Source organism: Bos taurus, chromosome 13 (assembly GCF_002263795.3).
Source record: "Bos taurus isolate L1 Dominette 01449 registration number 42190680 breed Hereford chromosome 13, ARS-UCD2.0, whole genome shotgun sequence".
NCBI lineage: Eukaryota > Metazoa > Chordata > Mammalia > Artiodactyla > Bovidae > Bos > Bos taurus.
Window position 1 is genome coordinate 30052997 of NC_037340.1, and position 16323 is coordinate 30069319.

Here is a 16323-nt window from a genome sequence, read left to right on the forward strand (position 1 = left end):
AAATTTTAAAAAGGAAAGGAAATGTAAAGGAAAAGATACCAATTATATGAAAGTGTAGGTATCAGAAATGACTCACATTTTTAAACATATGTATTGAGATTTAATTCCCATAAAACTCAACCATTTAATGCATACAGTCCAGTCCTTCTTAGTGTATTCATGCAAACATCACCACGATCTAAATTTAGAACATGTTCATTATTCCAAAAAGTGTCATGTCCTTGCTCTTTCAAATTTCTTTCAATGTTAAATGTTTTTATGGTAAAGAAGTGTGAAGACCCAAACCTTTGATGTCTGCCATCATGGGAAAGTTTTACATTGCTTGCGAAAAACCCCACAAATATGTCATCAGGTCTTTAGTTTTTAATTTTATTAGTGACAAGGTAAATAGGTACATGAAAATCTTCACAGATTCTACACATATATTTAAATAAAACAAGAAAAGGGCTGAGTTCAAAGAAGTGGGGTTTCAGTGGGCAATTGGTCCATGTTGCTTATTTAGTGTATAAAAATCTCCAAGTTTATAAAACTTGATTTGTCCATTTTTTCCCATGTACTGAAAATCAGCTGAAAGTATTTCAAAAGATATATCTGAAATATATAGATAGATTCTAAGAGAAGCAACAGCATATTATAAATGATGAAGGTGATTGGCTTTATATGATGAGAAGCAGATTTGCTCAGTGCATTTTTAGAATATTTTCCATGTGGAGGGGCACTCAAGAACTGAGGCGTGGAGGGTTCACCTGACCTCAGTGTGTATTGATGGCCCTCTGCAAACTGCCTATAGATAGCAGTGCCTGTCCTTCTAGATGGGGATCACTTTGGGCTGAGACTGTGAGGATGCTGTAGTTTGCCTTTGAAGTCCTCACACCTTGCTCTGTTCTGGATCCCAGCCTTGCTCCTGGCATCTCGAGCTTCCTCCAGGTGTCTGTATGACCTGGCTTTGACGGTCCTAGCCCTAAGAGTTCCGAGTTCTTTTATGAAGGTTAGCTTGAAAGACAACAGGTGTGTTTTCTCAGGGCTCTTTTGTGACCCCAAACCTTGAGGAGCTATTCTCTCTTGGCCAAAAGTCAGGCATGATGACAAGAGTTGGGGTGTCACTTTGGAGGTAGAGACTCCTCCTTCCACTCATCTCAGAGACAGCCACTGCCTGTAGAACCACTTCCACCCAGACAACGACCACCTAAGACCCCCTGAGGCTGACATGAGACCCTCAAACTCTTTGAAACATGTGCAGTTCTCACCCCCAAGTCAGCCACACACACTGGGAGCCAGACTTCAGTTCCTGACAGCCTTGAAACTGCTACCATGACAGGATTCAATTCACGAGCAGGCAGAGTATGAATTGTTCAGTGTATTCGCCCATGTGCCTTTGATTTGGTTTCCAAAGAAATTCTGCAGCTGGAGCCAGATGGATCGTGTCCAGATTAAGGCATGACCAAAAATTTAGTGTCTGTGAGTTTGGCTCATCTTTCAAATCAAGTGTGATTGTTGAAAGTGGGGCATAAATTTTCCAACTGCTTTGTAAACTGAAGGATTGGGGTCTACTGGTTTTATCATACTTAGTATTCAGGATATTAATTTAAAAAATAACTAATGCCAGTGTAAACATGCTTTTTGATACATAGGTCTATAAAATATTGCACATAAATATAAAATTTGTTCAGCACTTCTTCATAATAATTTTTCATTATCATAAAAAGGATACAAAGTTGTGCAGACTATATAAATTTGGCTGGTCTATTTTACTTAAAACGATACTGTTACATATGATTATGGATTATTTACAAGAGTTTTAAACATCAAGTTTATGTGATGGTTAAATTCAAGATGATGGGAAAATAGCTTAAGTAAAAATTATTTTCCAAAGTCATGTACTATAACGATTAGCAGGAAAAATGAAAAGTAAAGTTGGAACAGGCAGTTCTAAATAAAATCCATAGGAATCTGTTTTCTAGGTTCATCACACATATGCCTAACTTTATGCTTCTTCCTATTTATGTTTAACGTGTCTTTTCTGTGAATGTAAGTTTGACGTATAGTAAAAAGGTATTTAATCCCAAATTAAAATATTGCTATTGCCTCACAGATATTAAAAATAATATGCCTGTCCAAATTATTGAATTGCTTTTTTGTGAATGGACTCTAGAAATTTTACCATTATTTTTAAGTACCACTCAGGATTGAGAGTCCCTTGAAATTTGCATATTGCTAATTAAGTTAATGGAAAGATGATTTTTTTTTTGTAAAAGTAGATATCAATGCAACTTTTTGCAAGGCTAAATTAAGCAGATGTGAGTCCCTGAAAGCATGAATAAAAGTAATTTCATGTAGAAGTCATGAAAGTGAAACAGTCTTCTAATACCAATTCACTTTTCCTTAACCCTATCTAAATCCTAAGTCCTGTTAAGTTATGTATTCTGCACAAAACAGACATCTTGGAGGGAAATTTGGTGAGTGATTTAAAAAACCAGCGAACCAAATCTTTAATTTCCAGATCCTCTAGAGTGTCAGCCTAGAGTCATGGAAAATAAATAAATAAATCGTTATCCTCGCTCACAAAGATGATCTCTGCCATTTCCAAGGTCCTTTCACAGTCCCAACAGCATAGGCTGGTCTCCCTGAGCTGTAATGTCACTAGAAATGTGTCTTTTCCAGAGGGAGGTGTCAAATATTCCATTGTATACAGTAGTGTTGGAAGGTTTGGTCCAAGTTCACCTTCTAAAGTCCATCCTAACTCAGACACTGCATTTTTCGAGACTTCAGATGGATTTACCTGGAAAGCAACCTCACATTCCCATACCCATTTCAAAGTGTCTGCCAAACACAGAAGGACTCAAGCCAAAGACATCTTCCACGGCTGCCCAGCGTTTCTGCAGTGTTGAGGAGGCTTCCTTTCCCCACAGGATCACCAGGATCCATGGAAACTTCTCCAGAGTACAGTGTAGATGAGGTGATGACATGGCCCTCCCGTCTGAGGACACTGGCAGGCGCAGGACAACCTGGGTTGAACCCTCATGATCCTTCTTTGCTTTGAACTGGAGTAGTATTGAGGTTGTTTTTGTCTTTGGCTTTCCTTTTCATGCCTCAGGGGTTTTCTCATTGGTCAGCTGTTCCCGGTCATTCATATCGTCCTGGGGTGGTCTTGCTCGGTCAAAGAATCCGCACTAGGGGAGACAGAAATGGGCCAGCCAGTCAGGTCATCCTGAGAATTCATGAAACCCCTCATTCTAAGAGTGTTCTCTTTGTCAGGACTTCCCTAGTGGTCCAGTGGTAAGACTTCACCTTCCAATGCAAGGGGTGCGGGTTTGATCCCTGGTCAGGGAGCTGGGATTCCACATGCCTCAGGGCCAGAAAAAACAAAACATAAAACAGGCAACATTGTAACAAATTCAATAAAGATTTTTAAAATGGTCCACATAAAATATCTTAAAAAAATAACTTTCCTCCTTTTATATGTTGTCTAAGGAATCTGGTGCTCTGAGACTATAATCTGCCCAATTCTCCAGATTAGGAGGTGAGAGCAGTGTGCTGTTTACCTGCACAGAGGAATTCATTGCCTGTGCAGAGTGTCCACGTTCTTCCTTCCCTGCCTGTGGGGGTGGGAGAATGTTCTTTCTCTTTGAAAGATTTTTTTTTTTTTTGATGTAGACCATTTTTTAAAGTCTTTTTTGAATTTATTACAACATTGTTTCTGTCTTATATTTTGGTTTTCTGGCTTCAAGGTATGTGAGATCTTAGCTCCCCGATCAGTGTTCCAGGCTGCACCCCCTGCATTGAAAGGCGAAGTCTTAACCACTAGACCACCAAGGAAGTCCCAAGAATGTTCATTGTGTATAAACCACTTACGGACCTTGTATATTTTTCTGGGCTTACAGCAACCTGGCCCATGGATTTTTTTCTCTGCTTTTCTGCATGTTTCTGGAGCCGGCAGCAATGTGAATTCCTGACCGGGGAAGCAGATTCCTAAAGCGTACTATGGGCTACCTAAGATGGACTAAAGGAAGAGGTGGAGAGATGCTTGTCTCTCTCTCTGCACTTGGTGGAATATCTAGTACATGGAGGACAATTAGATGGGTCCTTTATTTCCATCTCAACAGCTTTGTGAGCTGTCTCAACTTTCCAGAGATCAATCAGCAATTCGGGGAAGAGGTGATTCTTGAATCTTTACTCTCCTGAGTTTCAAATGAGGATTTGGTTTTGGAGAGTACAACTTTCCTTAGAAACCTAGAATTTTAATTCTTATTGTTTCTTAGGTTGGAAGCCCAATTCATTAGCTTTCACTTATAGCCATTGAGTCATCTTTCTCTCGTAGGACTAGTGCATTTCTCTATCAATTGCTACATACCACTGCATCATTTATGGATATAAAGTTACTATGAATAATATACTAACACAGAAGTCTATTTCTAAAGGTAGACCATGCATTAGACCTGTGTGGGCTCAGGATGGCACAAAACTGCTGATGAAGATCAGAAAAGCCATTACTTAACTCAAAGGTTTTCTCAGTTTGTTAAGTATGTCTCATGTTGTTTCAAAATAAAAATACATTATGATTTTGGAGAATGACAACAATAGCACTAAACTAAGATGTAAACTCCGGGAGTTGGTGATGGACAGGGAGGCCTGGTGTGCTACAGTCCATGGGATCGCAAAGAGTCGGACACGACTGAGCAACTGCACTGAACTGAACTGAAGATGTGACTGGATTAATTGCTCTTATGATCATGTCATTGTGACATTGTTTCTATTTTGGAATGGAAAGCTCTGTGAAACTTGGCAGGCCTGTTGGTTTGGGGGCCAGAGATTAATTCCCATTGCAGACTTTCAGCAGAAACTTCAGCGAAACACATGAAAGAGGAAGTTAAGGCTTCCTAATGGAGATGGACGAGTTGGCAAGATAAAAAAAAAAAAATCCAAGAATATTAGAACATGCATAATCTATGTGGTGTCATTGAAAGCCCATGTATCAACTAATTACTATATTAATTGCATCTGTGTAGTGCTTACAAAACTCTCAAGTATTGCTGATAGGATTGTGTCAACAAAAAGCTTAAGATCCTGATTAATTAAACAAGAAAGAGAAGTCTTCATCATAACATGATCACTCTAAGCATATTGGAAAGAAGATCATAGGTCTTTGTTAATAAATTCTAACTCTATATTTATTTATAAGAAATTGCAAGATAAAAGCAGCATTAAACACCCTCAATCTTCTTAAATGTCAGTTACACAAGCATATTAAGTTTGCCAAAGCAAACAAGACCCAGCTTTCCCTTCAGGTCCCTGTGTTGGAAATTCCCAGATCATGCCTCTAGCTTTGGCTCTTTGAAATCCTAGGTATATCCTTTCAAATTCTCCCAGTGGCCTCTCTACTCAAAAAGGAAAAGAAAGCAAATACACTTACCTTCCATAAAGCCAAGGTTAAAATGGCCAGAACCAATAATCCAAGAAGTATTGCTAGTATTATTACCCATAATGGAATTGAGAAGGAAACATTTGGGGTGGCCCAAATAACCGATGTTTTAATCTGGAATGGAAAATAAAGGAAATGAGCTCAAATTTAAAATCTATTCAGTGAAATAAAGCAGTTCAGTTCAGTTCAGTTGCTCAGTCATATCTGACACTTGACGATCCCATGAACCGCAGCATGCCAGGCCTCCCTGTCCATCACCAACTCTCAGAGTCCACCCAAACCCATGTCCATCGAGTCGGTGATGCCATCCAACCATCTCATGCTCTGTTGTCCCCTTCTCCTCCTGCCCTCAATCTTTCCCAGCATCAGGGTCTTTTCAAATGAGTCAGCTCTTCACATCAGGTGGCCAAAGTATTGGAGTTTCAGCTAGTATAATAAATACTAGTGTATATATAATATAGTATAATAAAAAATAAAGCAGTAACTACCAAAGAGTACTTTAGCTGAAGTCACCCTGGGGGAAGATTTGAGAGTTTACAGCACTTGAACTTGGAATCTCAACCATTAATACATTCTCAGGCTTCTCAAGTTGGATGCAAGTCCAACTACAGACACCTGGTGGGTGTTTGGTTTACACCAACCCAGAAAGCCTAGAATAGAACTGAGGTGGAGCACGAAGCAACAAGGTGGAAAGGAATGACCTTGAATTAGGACGGACCTTTTTATGGCAAAGTAAACCCAACAAAAAGCCAAGTCCATTCACACATGTTTCTCCACAGAACTAAGCTCACCTCACTGAGAAATGAACTTGCAAACAACTGCTGGATATGCAAGTGGGTAGACATCACCTAAGTCCCCATTTTACAGATGAGAAAATTGAGTCCCAGGGGGCTAAGTGATCCACAGATCTAATCAGAGTCACCACCTCTTTAGCCCTAGGCTCTGTCTCTGCGCTCTATCAACAAAGAGCCCATTGTTGCTCTACTAATACAGTCACGTAAGACCAACCATCTCCCATTTCATGAAAGTAACTGTAGTCATTGATGTGAGAATTAATTGTCTCAATGTGCTGGTGCTGCTTTCGGTCTTAAATTCCATTTTCAGTTGCTGTTGGACCTCACTGAATGCCCCACTGTTGCAAGGAAACTTGGAGGAGAAAAGAGACCTTTCGAGCAGGACTGCACGTTCTGTATGTGTGAACCACCGCTGCCTCCCATGTAGGCAGGAGAAGCTCTCCCATCACATGCAGGCACAGGCTCTGGAGACACCCAAACAAAAAAACAAAACAAGCAGAGACCCAGCCCTGCCGCTCACACCCTCTGTCAAAGGAAAGAGAAGGAAAAATATTCTTGGATCTAAAATGTTATTCACCAAAGCAGGCTTATCTGGTTTTAGAGAGAAGTGAGCATTACCCTTACTTCTGGGGTTTCCCAGTGGCTCAGTGGGTAAAGAATCTGCCTTTAATGCATTAGATGCAGGAGATGCTGGTTCAATCCCTGGGTGGGGAAGATCTCTGGAGGAGGGCACGGCAACTCACTCCAGTATTCTTGCCTGGGAAATCCCATGGACAGAAGAGCCTGATGGGCTATGGTCCATAGGGCTGCAAAGAGTTAGACACGACTGAAGAGACTGAGCATGCACACACGCAAGATCACCTCGGTTAAGCTGGTCCACATGTTCCTTGTTTTAACTGTGCTGGTTGAAAGAATCTTGAGCCCATCCTGACTCCCATACAGAAACTCTGGGCCACGCTTCTCTAACCCACCAGGAGTTGAGGGTGAACTCAGGGTGGCTTGGTGGCTCTGGTGTTCCCCTGGCTGGAAACCTTGGTGCTTTCATAGCCTGTGTCCTAGTGCTGGGTCCTGCCTCTGCTCACATCTTTCCCTCTGCCTTCTTAACTAGATCTGAGCATCCTGCCTGTGCTGTTCTTAACCTGCCAAGGTTTTTATAACTCCTTCATTTTATTCTACATTCCCTGTGCAGCAGACATCCTGATGACTTAATTCACCTGATCCTCCAGCCCCAAATATCACTTATATCCAGGCTACACAATGACGTTGATGTTAGTGAAGCTGTTAGTGGTTCCACGTGGTCAGGAATGCCAGGGACCTGACCGATGCTTTCAGTGAGAGAAAGGCTGGTATAACTACTTGCCCTTTTACCTTCCTCCTTGCTTCCCTCGCTGGCACTGCCCTTATTCGTCCAACATATCGAGAAGAAGTGCAGCATTCCATGACCATGATGGGGTCACATTCTCTGTACTTGCCACAGTTTAAAAACAGAACACATGGTACATACACTGATGAAACGCACTGGAAAGACTCCAAGCATTATCATGCCAGTTGGATTCCGCCGCCTGAAGTGATCCTCTGCACAATATGGCTACACGAGTCAGTCGAGGGTGAGATCACTTCTGGATCATTTCTCTTCACATCTCTCTCCTTTGGTGAATTACACTGGATAACGTGTGAAATCAGTGCTCAATCCTGCATCTCTCAGTGCTCAGAGAAAGAGCATGAAGTGATCATTTAAAATGACCCAAGGGACTTCCCTGGTGGTCCAGTGGCTAGGACTTTGTGCTCCCAATGTAGGGGGCCTGGGTTTGATCCCTGGTCAGGGAACTAGCTCCCACATGCTGCAACTAAGAGCTCTCATGCTGCAACGAAGGCTCGGCACAGCCAAATAAATAAAAATAACATGACCCTAATGTTACTGGAAGCAGACCAGTACAGTTTTAATAATGAGAATTTCAGAATTTTGGAACTATCAAGGGTAGTAGTGGTCGCGCACTCATAAGCCAGATACAATGACCTAGAAAAGAGAAAATATGAAGCCACGGGCAATTCTGAGGTTTCTTGTATCTGTTTCTTCCCCTTAGCTCTAAGTTCACTGAAGAAACAATGTAGTTTTGGTCTGTATTTTGTGCATGTGTTAGAGGCCACCAAAATTGACTAATAGGTAATTTAGGAAGACAGACAATACTTTTCCATGTTCCTTCTTCTAGTTGACCTAATTAATATCTGAAGTTACCTCCCTATGTTTTATTATAACATAGGAAACAGTTCTAGTTTTGTAAGTTAAAAAAAAGCTAAACTAAAGGAGTTGAAATAAGGGCCATAGGCCATAGACTGTTCAAATTGTTGGTTTAATAAAAAGAAATAGAAGAACAGCTACTGAGTTTTTCCTGGGTTTCTTTGCCACTTGGATATTACAGGTTTGTTTGTTTGTTTGTTTTTTCCAAACAGGGACAGTTATATCTTCATTTCCAATTTGTGTGCCTTTTAAATCTTTTTAAAAAATGCCCACTTCTTAATAAATGGATTGTAGGGCACAACTGATTTTTGGATATAGGAAGTGGGTGGAGAGTGGTACTGCAGGTTTTGATGTATCACCTATGAAACCGGTCCATCTGCAAAAACAAGCAGTGGAAGTCACTCACAAAGATCTAGTAATGATATCTGAAGGATTTTTCACAGCAGCGATGGAAAAGTACCAATAAAACATGAAACCAGACAGGATATGCTTATTAGGGTCTCTAGAAGCAGAAAACAGCTTTATAAGGTATAATTACAAAACCTACTGGCTTTTTGTCTGCATTCACTTCCAAATATTCTGACAAAAGTCTTTAAACAGTCTCAGAGATGATAACTGCTATTCTTATCCATTCCAAAATCTGAAATTCTCATCACCAAAACTGTTGTCAGTTTGCTCCTGGCAACATTATTTTTATTTGAAAAATGCCATTTCGCATCCTTTCTGTGAGCACTTTCAATGGAAGGATTAAGCATGTCATATACATTCACCATCTGTAACTAAGAGGAAGGGACTTCTGTTTTAGAGGAAGACAAGCTCAGTGACTTTGCTCCCTCACCTGCATTCCGCTCTCCTAACCTGCTGCCTTTAAGGCATCTACATGGCACGGAGGCTGCCCAATCTTCTTGATTTCAACCGGGGCTCCTCTGTCCATGGACTTCTCCAGGCAAGAATACTGGAGTGGGTTGCCATTCCCTTCTCCAGGGGAATCTTCCCCACCAAGGGATCGAACCCGGGTCTCCTGCATTGCAGGCAGATTCTTTACCATGTGAACCACCAGAAGCCCCTAAACCAGGGCAGCTTCAGAGAACTTCTGTTGCCCCTGGTGGTTTCCAGGTTTTTCACTGCATTAGTTGAGAAGCTGCTAGACTAGGGACAGTAAAAATACAAACAACAATGGTGCCCTGAAGCATTTCTTCAGATTTCCAAGCCTAAGGAGCTAGATGGTTGTTGCTAGAAAAGGGTGGATGTATCACATCATTGGAAGAGTCATCCGGGTCTTGAAAAGAGAGGTCTTTCTGAGAACACATTGGTTAGGGAGTCAGGACACATGTTCAGGTCTGTAAATAGAAATGAAGCGTTTCCTCTGCAAGTGGAAACAGATAAAGCCAAGCTTTTCCTAAAACTCAGTACTCTGTATAGACCAGAAACTTGAACCCTACAGGCAAGCTTAAGAGAAAAGACTTAATTGATCACTTTTATAGGACCAATGTTTATTTAAATTTGTTTTAGTCCTGTAGAAACCCTAGGATGGTTTAGGGGAAGCTTGGCCAAGAGATAACATCTTGAAAAATACCCAAACTTTGTTATTTCTAATGTTTATATTTGTCTGGCAGCTCATTTTGACAAGCCCACAAGAAGCTTATCTATTGAATAATAAAGATGAGAAAAACAGGTCTTAATTTATATAGTTTCTAATGACTAAACATTGATTTATAGTAAGAAATTTTCATTCATTTCAAATAAGATTTATTAAACACCCATATTCTCTGAAGTTCTATAGGTATTACCAACAGCTCCAAAAGGGAACCTTCTATGACTCTGCTGTAGATCAGTGTTGTCCAACAGAAATATAAGGCAAGTGATGCATGTCATTTAAAGTTTTGTCATAGTCAAGTTAAAAAGAGTAAAAAGAAACATGGGGCATAAATTTTAACAATGTATTTTATTTAACACTAAACATCAAAATTATTATTCAAAGTATAACTGATATAAAAATATTATTCCTCTTTTCTTTTTACTAAGTCTCCAAAGTCCAGTGTTTATTTAACACTTGCAGCAAGTGACAACCACGAGACTTTCATTGATTCAAGTGAAATGTTGTCTTACCCAAAAAATAAAACTGCATTAAAGAAAAAAAAATACCTTATACTGCTATAGTTTTAAGTTTACATTTACGTAAGTTAAAATGAAGTAAAACGACTTCAGTTCTTCAGCCACTCCACCCGCATCTCAGGTCCTCACCATCCATGGCAATGTGGCGAGTGGGTACCATATTGAACCGCACAGCTTGACAACTTTTGTATAATTTCACACAGTAGTGTGAGAAGCCAAATTACCCAAGACCCTCTTTACTAAATTCATTCATCAAGAAGGTGGTCCCAAGGCCAATGATGGGGTGTATTTAGGACTAAAGCTTTACTTTAAGAACTTGGGTTTTGACTACATACTTTAACTGCTTTAAGAAAGGTTCATATTGAACAACTTAAGTACTTAAAACATATGGAGAAAAATTCAGTTACATGCAAACTAATCAACAAACTGTTTTTCATTTTTTAATGTACCAAGAACCTGTAGCTATTTTTAAAAATAGTATAAAATTTTAACACTCCACTTATATAACTATCTGTCATTTTAAGAAGTAGGGTCCATAGGGTCCATGAATTGTAAGCAGTTCAGATGTTCTTAAAGTGATGCTAAGTAGAGAACATTTAATCTCACCTTCATCATGTCATAAATCTTGTTGTTCTTTATTATGGTGGAAAGACCATAAATAAATCTTTAATATGCCTACATTTTATCACTGACATTTATGATATGTTTTTGTATATTTTGACAAAATACCAAGGTAGAAGAAAAAACTCCCTCGGATTTGCAACGGTAATTAATGTTGACATCTGTATTTATGCATCTCAAAATCTTGTGTAAACATACTTCAGTGGGGTCACGAGAATGTTTTATATAAATGTACCAAGACACTCCACCGACAGTGCCATTTAGAACAAAATAATAACATGAAGTGGACCAGCTGAACACACATTTTAACAAAATTCAAACAGCCCTTATGAGATAAGAAGTTCCTGTGATAGGTTTGAACTCCAGATAATTGCTTAATATCACAGTTCCATTGTAAGATCCTGAAGTTTTGCTAACAATTCAAAAAAGTCAAACGGACTCCCAATTTGCATGTGAGTTCTTAATTAAGGATTTCACTGAAATACTTTATAATAACTGTCTTTGTTGAACTGTGGTGTTGGAAAAGACTCTTGAGAGTACCTTGGACTGGAAAGAGATCAAATCGGTTAATCCTAAAGGAAATCAGTCCTGAATATTCATTGGATGGACTGATGCTGAAGCTCCAATATTTTGGCCACCTGATGTGAAGAACTGACTCATTGGAAAAGACCCTGATGCTGGGAAAGATTGAAGGCAGGAGGAGAAAGGGGACAATAGAGGATGAGATGGTTGGATGGCATCACTAACTTGATGGATATGAGTTTGAGCAAGCTCTGGGAGTTGGTGATGGACAGGGAAGCCTGGCATGCTGCAGTCCATGGGGTCACAAAGAGTCAGACACGACTGAGTGACTGAAGTGAACTGAACTTCAAGTTACACGAGACAATCATAAGTTCTTCTAGATGTAAATTATGGAATTTGGCTTTAGCCACACAATACAAACACCAAAGTTTATGAATAGGCAAAAAAAGTGTTCCAATAACTGAATATTTTTTTCTGCTGTAATGATACAGCATTTAGGCATAGACCCTCTCATCATGCAACCTTTCCTTTGCTTCTGAACATGACAAGTGTCACGTGGCGCAGAGAGTTCATCTGTTACAAACCCAGACACTATTCAAGTAGCAGCTGGGGATTACTATTTTTTTCAATATGGAAAACTTATCTAGGGCTCAAGAAATGGCTGCATTATGACCACACTGAAAAGAAGCATAAGCAGAGTCCTCATCACCTACAAGGAACTAGGAAAACAAGCAAATATTCTTGTCATTTACCAAGGAAGGAACCGAGACCCTTTCCCCAATGGCAGACTGTGGACTGGAGCTCTGAAGATCCTCCAACCACCTCGTCCAGCTGATTCTGCTATCTGGAAGTACTTCTCTCCTCCTGGGTACTTTTCAAGATAAGGATGAGAACTCACTCTAAAACATCTGCCGGTTCCAAGCACAGTCCTCTCAAACCAAGCCTGTAGGGCACAGCTGCCTTCCTACTGGCCACGTCTCCTTCAGGCAGTCAGAGACTGGGAGACCTAAAAGGTTTTCCCATAACCTCTCCATAAATGATGCAGTAAATCATCTACATCAGATAACAAGACTTTTTCAAAGATGCAGGAACAAGGGTGGTGTGGAGGAGGGAAGCCTGTATCTCATCATCCTGTGAATCTTTTGAGATGAGTTGAGAACAGCAGGCTGGCACCTGTGGCCAGGACAGAAAGACACAATCCTGTAGATGCAACCGACTGTCACATATGTTTCTGTTATGGAGCATGTGCTCAGAGAAAACAAAGGACCCAAATTTATCTCCCTTGGAGTTACAAGCCTTTGAACCTCCTTGGATGAATATTCTATATTAAAAACCCAAAGCTTCTGTCTTCTAGGTTGAACATAAATTCAAACTCTGGCAGACATCTCGTGAGAGAAAGAGAGGCGTGATAAGTGGAGAAATATGTGCAGTGCTGGCTTTAAATACCACCAAAGTCTACTGAGATATTTTGAATCTATGGATGCTTCTAATTGGGCTTATTGAACTTCGCCGGAGAAGGTAAGACATTTTGGGAAGGTTACTATTATCAACACCTGAGACTTATCTCATTTTAGGTAAAATGCTGAAGCTTTTTGTATATAATGTAAATACTCTTCTTTACAATGCTTTCAGGTAAATGTGGTTAAGGGCATCAACAAGGTACACAGAGTGATCTCCTGAAGGTTTCCACTTAGAGCCGAGTGGAGCCGGGGTGATGCCCGCAATGAACCTGTTCTGGAATCTGCAGATTTTCTTTATACTGCCTGCCTGTGTCAGAGGTGCCCAATGCCAGTTTCACTGCAGAAGCATCACTTGTAGAGCCTCTAAAGCACAGTGCCAGGGGCCCATGCCAGACTCACTCAATCCTGACACTTTGGATAGGGTCCTAACATGTATGGGACTTCTTAGGTGGCTCATTTGTACAGAACACACTTGTCAATGCAGGAGATGCAGGAGACTCGGGTTCCATCCCTGGGATGGGAAGATCCTCTGGAGAAGGAAATGGCAATCCACCTCCATATTCTTGCCTGGGAAATCCCATGGACAGAGGAACCTGGCGGGCTAGTGTCCATGGGGTTGCAAAGAGTTGGATACAATTTAGCAACTGAGCACATAGCATGTATAAGCCTTTAAAGTCATGTGAATGGTGATTCTTTGCATGCTCAGGGTTGGAAATCACCAATCAATGGATGGATTTCAATTACTACAAGTAGATTAGGCTGGAAAGAGTAATAGCTCCATTTTAAGACCTAGGCTGATGAGAAATTATGAGAGTGGCGACCTCTACACCATCCAAAGCAACCCTCCTTAAAGATGACAGTGTACCTGCTGCCCTGATGATTCTGACTCGGCAGGTCTGGGGTGAGGTCTGTTTCGGAATTTTGAACAATTTCTTAGGTGTTACTGATGCTGCTGGTCAGCAAAAACATATTTTGAGTAACAAGGACCTGGGAACCAGAATCCAAGTCGAGGTTGTAAATAACTATGAAGTGACCAAGAGATGAAGGTTGAAATCTCAGTATTTGAATCCTGACCCAGAGTTCTGGCTGTGGTCATATTCACTGTAAAGGCAGCATTTTGGTGATGGGGCCTGTTCATCCTCTGTTACTCACCCTCCTGTCTGCTCTGCATGGCCTTGCCAGGTTGCTGAGGATGCCAGCAGTTGTGCTGTGACAGATATCTGGGTATCAGTAATGTTCCTTAGTGACTCAGTGGTACAGAATCTGCCTGCCAATGCAGGAGACATGGGTTTGATCCCTGGGTCTGGAAGATCTCCTGGAGAAGGAAATGGCAACCACTCCAGTATTCTTATCTAGGAAATCCCATGGATAGAGGAGCCTGGCAGGCTACAGTCCATGGGGTCTCAAGAGTCCGACACGACCTAGTGATTGACTTAATGTTTAATAGCTTCAATTCAGATGATGCTCCTAGTGTACTTTTCCTCCAGGTAATACTGGTCTTTGCTTCTGTGGGTATGGGTATGTGTGCACATGTGTTAGTCGCTCAGTCATGTCCAACTTTTGCAACCCCATGGACTGTGGCCTGCCAGGCTGTTCTGTCCCCATGGATTTTTCCAGGCAAGAACACTGGAACAGATAGCCATTCCCTCTTTCAGGGGATCTTCCCAACCCAGGGAATGAACCCAGGTCTCCCGCATTGTAGGTAAATTCCTTACAGTCTGAGCCACCAGGGAAGCCTGGTCTTTGCTTAGAAAGGAAAAATGACTGTCCATACAGCTGGTCTGTGGTCTTCTCCCTAAGGAAGACAGTCTTCCCTTCTCACCTCACTCACCAGGCTGTCTTTAAAATTAACAATAAGTATGATTCCATTATGATCATAATTAGTATCTGAACTTCTTTCAAACAAAAGAGCCTAATTAAAAAATGGTTTTAGTCCTGCCCTGTGATTTTTTTTTAGTGGGGTGGAATAGAAATTTACATTGAAGTTTTAAAAATCTGATCGAATGACACTGAAGAATTTCCAGACTGAAATAAGAAAACAGTAATCTTAAGAGGGAAACTTTTCTCAAGTCAATGTAATAGGCACTTAAACCTAACACAAGCAAAACAAGGCTTTAAAAAATAATTTACATGAAATTATTTGTACCTATATATTTTAAGATACTTACTGCTATGTTGCCTTCTGGGAGTTTTGCTGGCTGATCTTTATAAGGCATCTTCTTAACTTCAAAGGACACCAGGGATGCAAGAGAATAGGGATCATTTTTCCTCTGAAATTAAAAATATTTATTTAAAATATATTCCATGTAAAACTTTAAAGTTATATTGGCAGTCATCCAGTTGTTTTCAATGTTTTCCATTTCCAAAGAAATATTCCCTCCTTCTTTCTTCCTTTTCTCTCTTTTTTACTTTTTTTTTTTTTGCTATCCATCTATCCATTCATGATCCATTCGCTTATTCATCCATCCATCCATCTGTTCATCATCCATTCATCTTTCATCCATCCATCCAGTTATCTATCCATTATCCACTATGTATCCGTCATTCATTCAACCATCCATAAATCATCCATCCATCCATCATCATCCATCTATCATCCATCATCCATTCATCCATCACCCATCCATTATCTGTCTAGACATCCATCCAACCATCCATCCGATCATTCATCTTCTTACTTCTAAAGATAATCTATCTTATTACCAAAAGACTTGGCACAATAAGGTTAAAATAAAAACAGAAAATCAGACATCCTTAAAGGAGTAAGCACAAGTGCTCTTACTGAAGAACATAGTTGGGGAGACATCGTGAGTACAAATTCTTGTTGTCTGATGGAACGAAATATTTTAGGAGAGAGACTGCTGCTAAGTTACAAAGAAATTAGTCATATTTCCTTTTATAGACAACAAAGGTCCATCAAGTCAAAGCTATGGTTCTTCCAGTAGTCATGTATGGATGAGAGAGTTGGACTATAAAGAAAGCTGAGCGCTGAAGAACTGATGCTTGTGAACTGTGGTGCTGGAGAAGACTCTTAAGAGTCCCTTGGACTGCAAGGAGATCCAACCAGTCCATCCTAAAGGAAATCAGTCCTGAATATTCATTGGAAGGACTGATGCTGAAATTCTAATACTTTGACCACCTGATGTGAAGAAC

At 40.4% G+C, this 16323-nt stretch overlaps 1 protein-coding gene across 1 annotated transcript in view; it reads right to left on the minus strand.

Moving 5' to 3' along the window:
• Positions 1-348: 348 nt before the first annotated feature.
• Positions 349-16323, minus strand: part of ITGA8 (integrin subunit alpha 8) — a 189263-nt gene continuing 173288 nt past the window's right edge. The window contains exons 28-30 of the mRNA XM_002692081.7: positions 15339-15440; positions 5411-5533; positions 349-3170 (exon numbers count right to left, since the gene is read on the minus strand). Coding sequence (XP_002692127.1) covers positions 3084-3170; positions 5411-5533; positions 15339-15440 — 312 coding nt within the window. The 3' untranslated portion in view covers positions 349-3083. The remainder of the gene's footprint in view (positions 3171-5410; positions 5534-15338; positions 15441-16323) is intronic.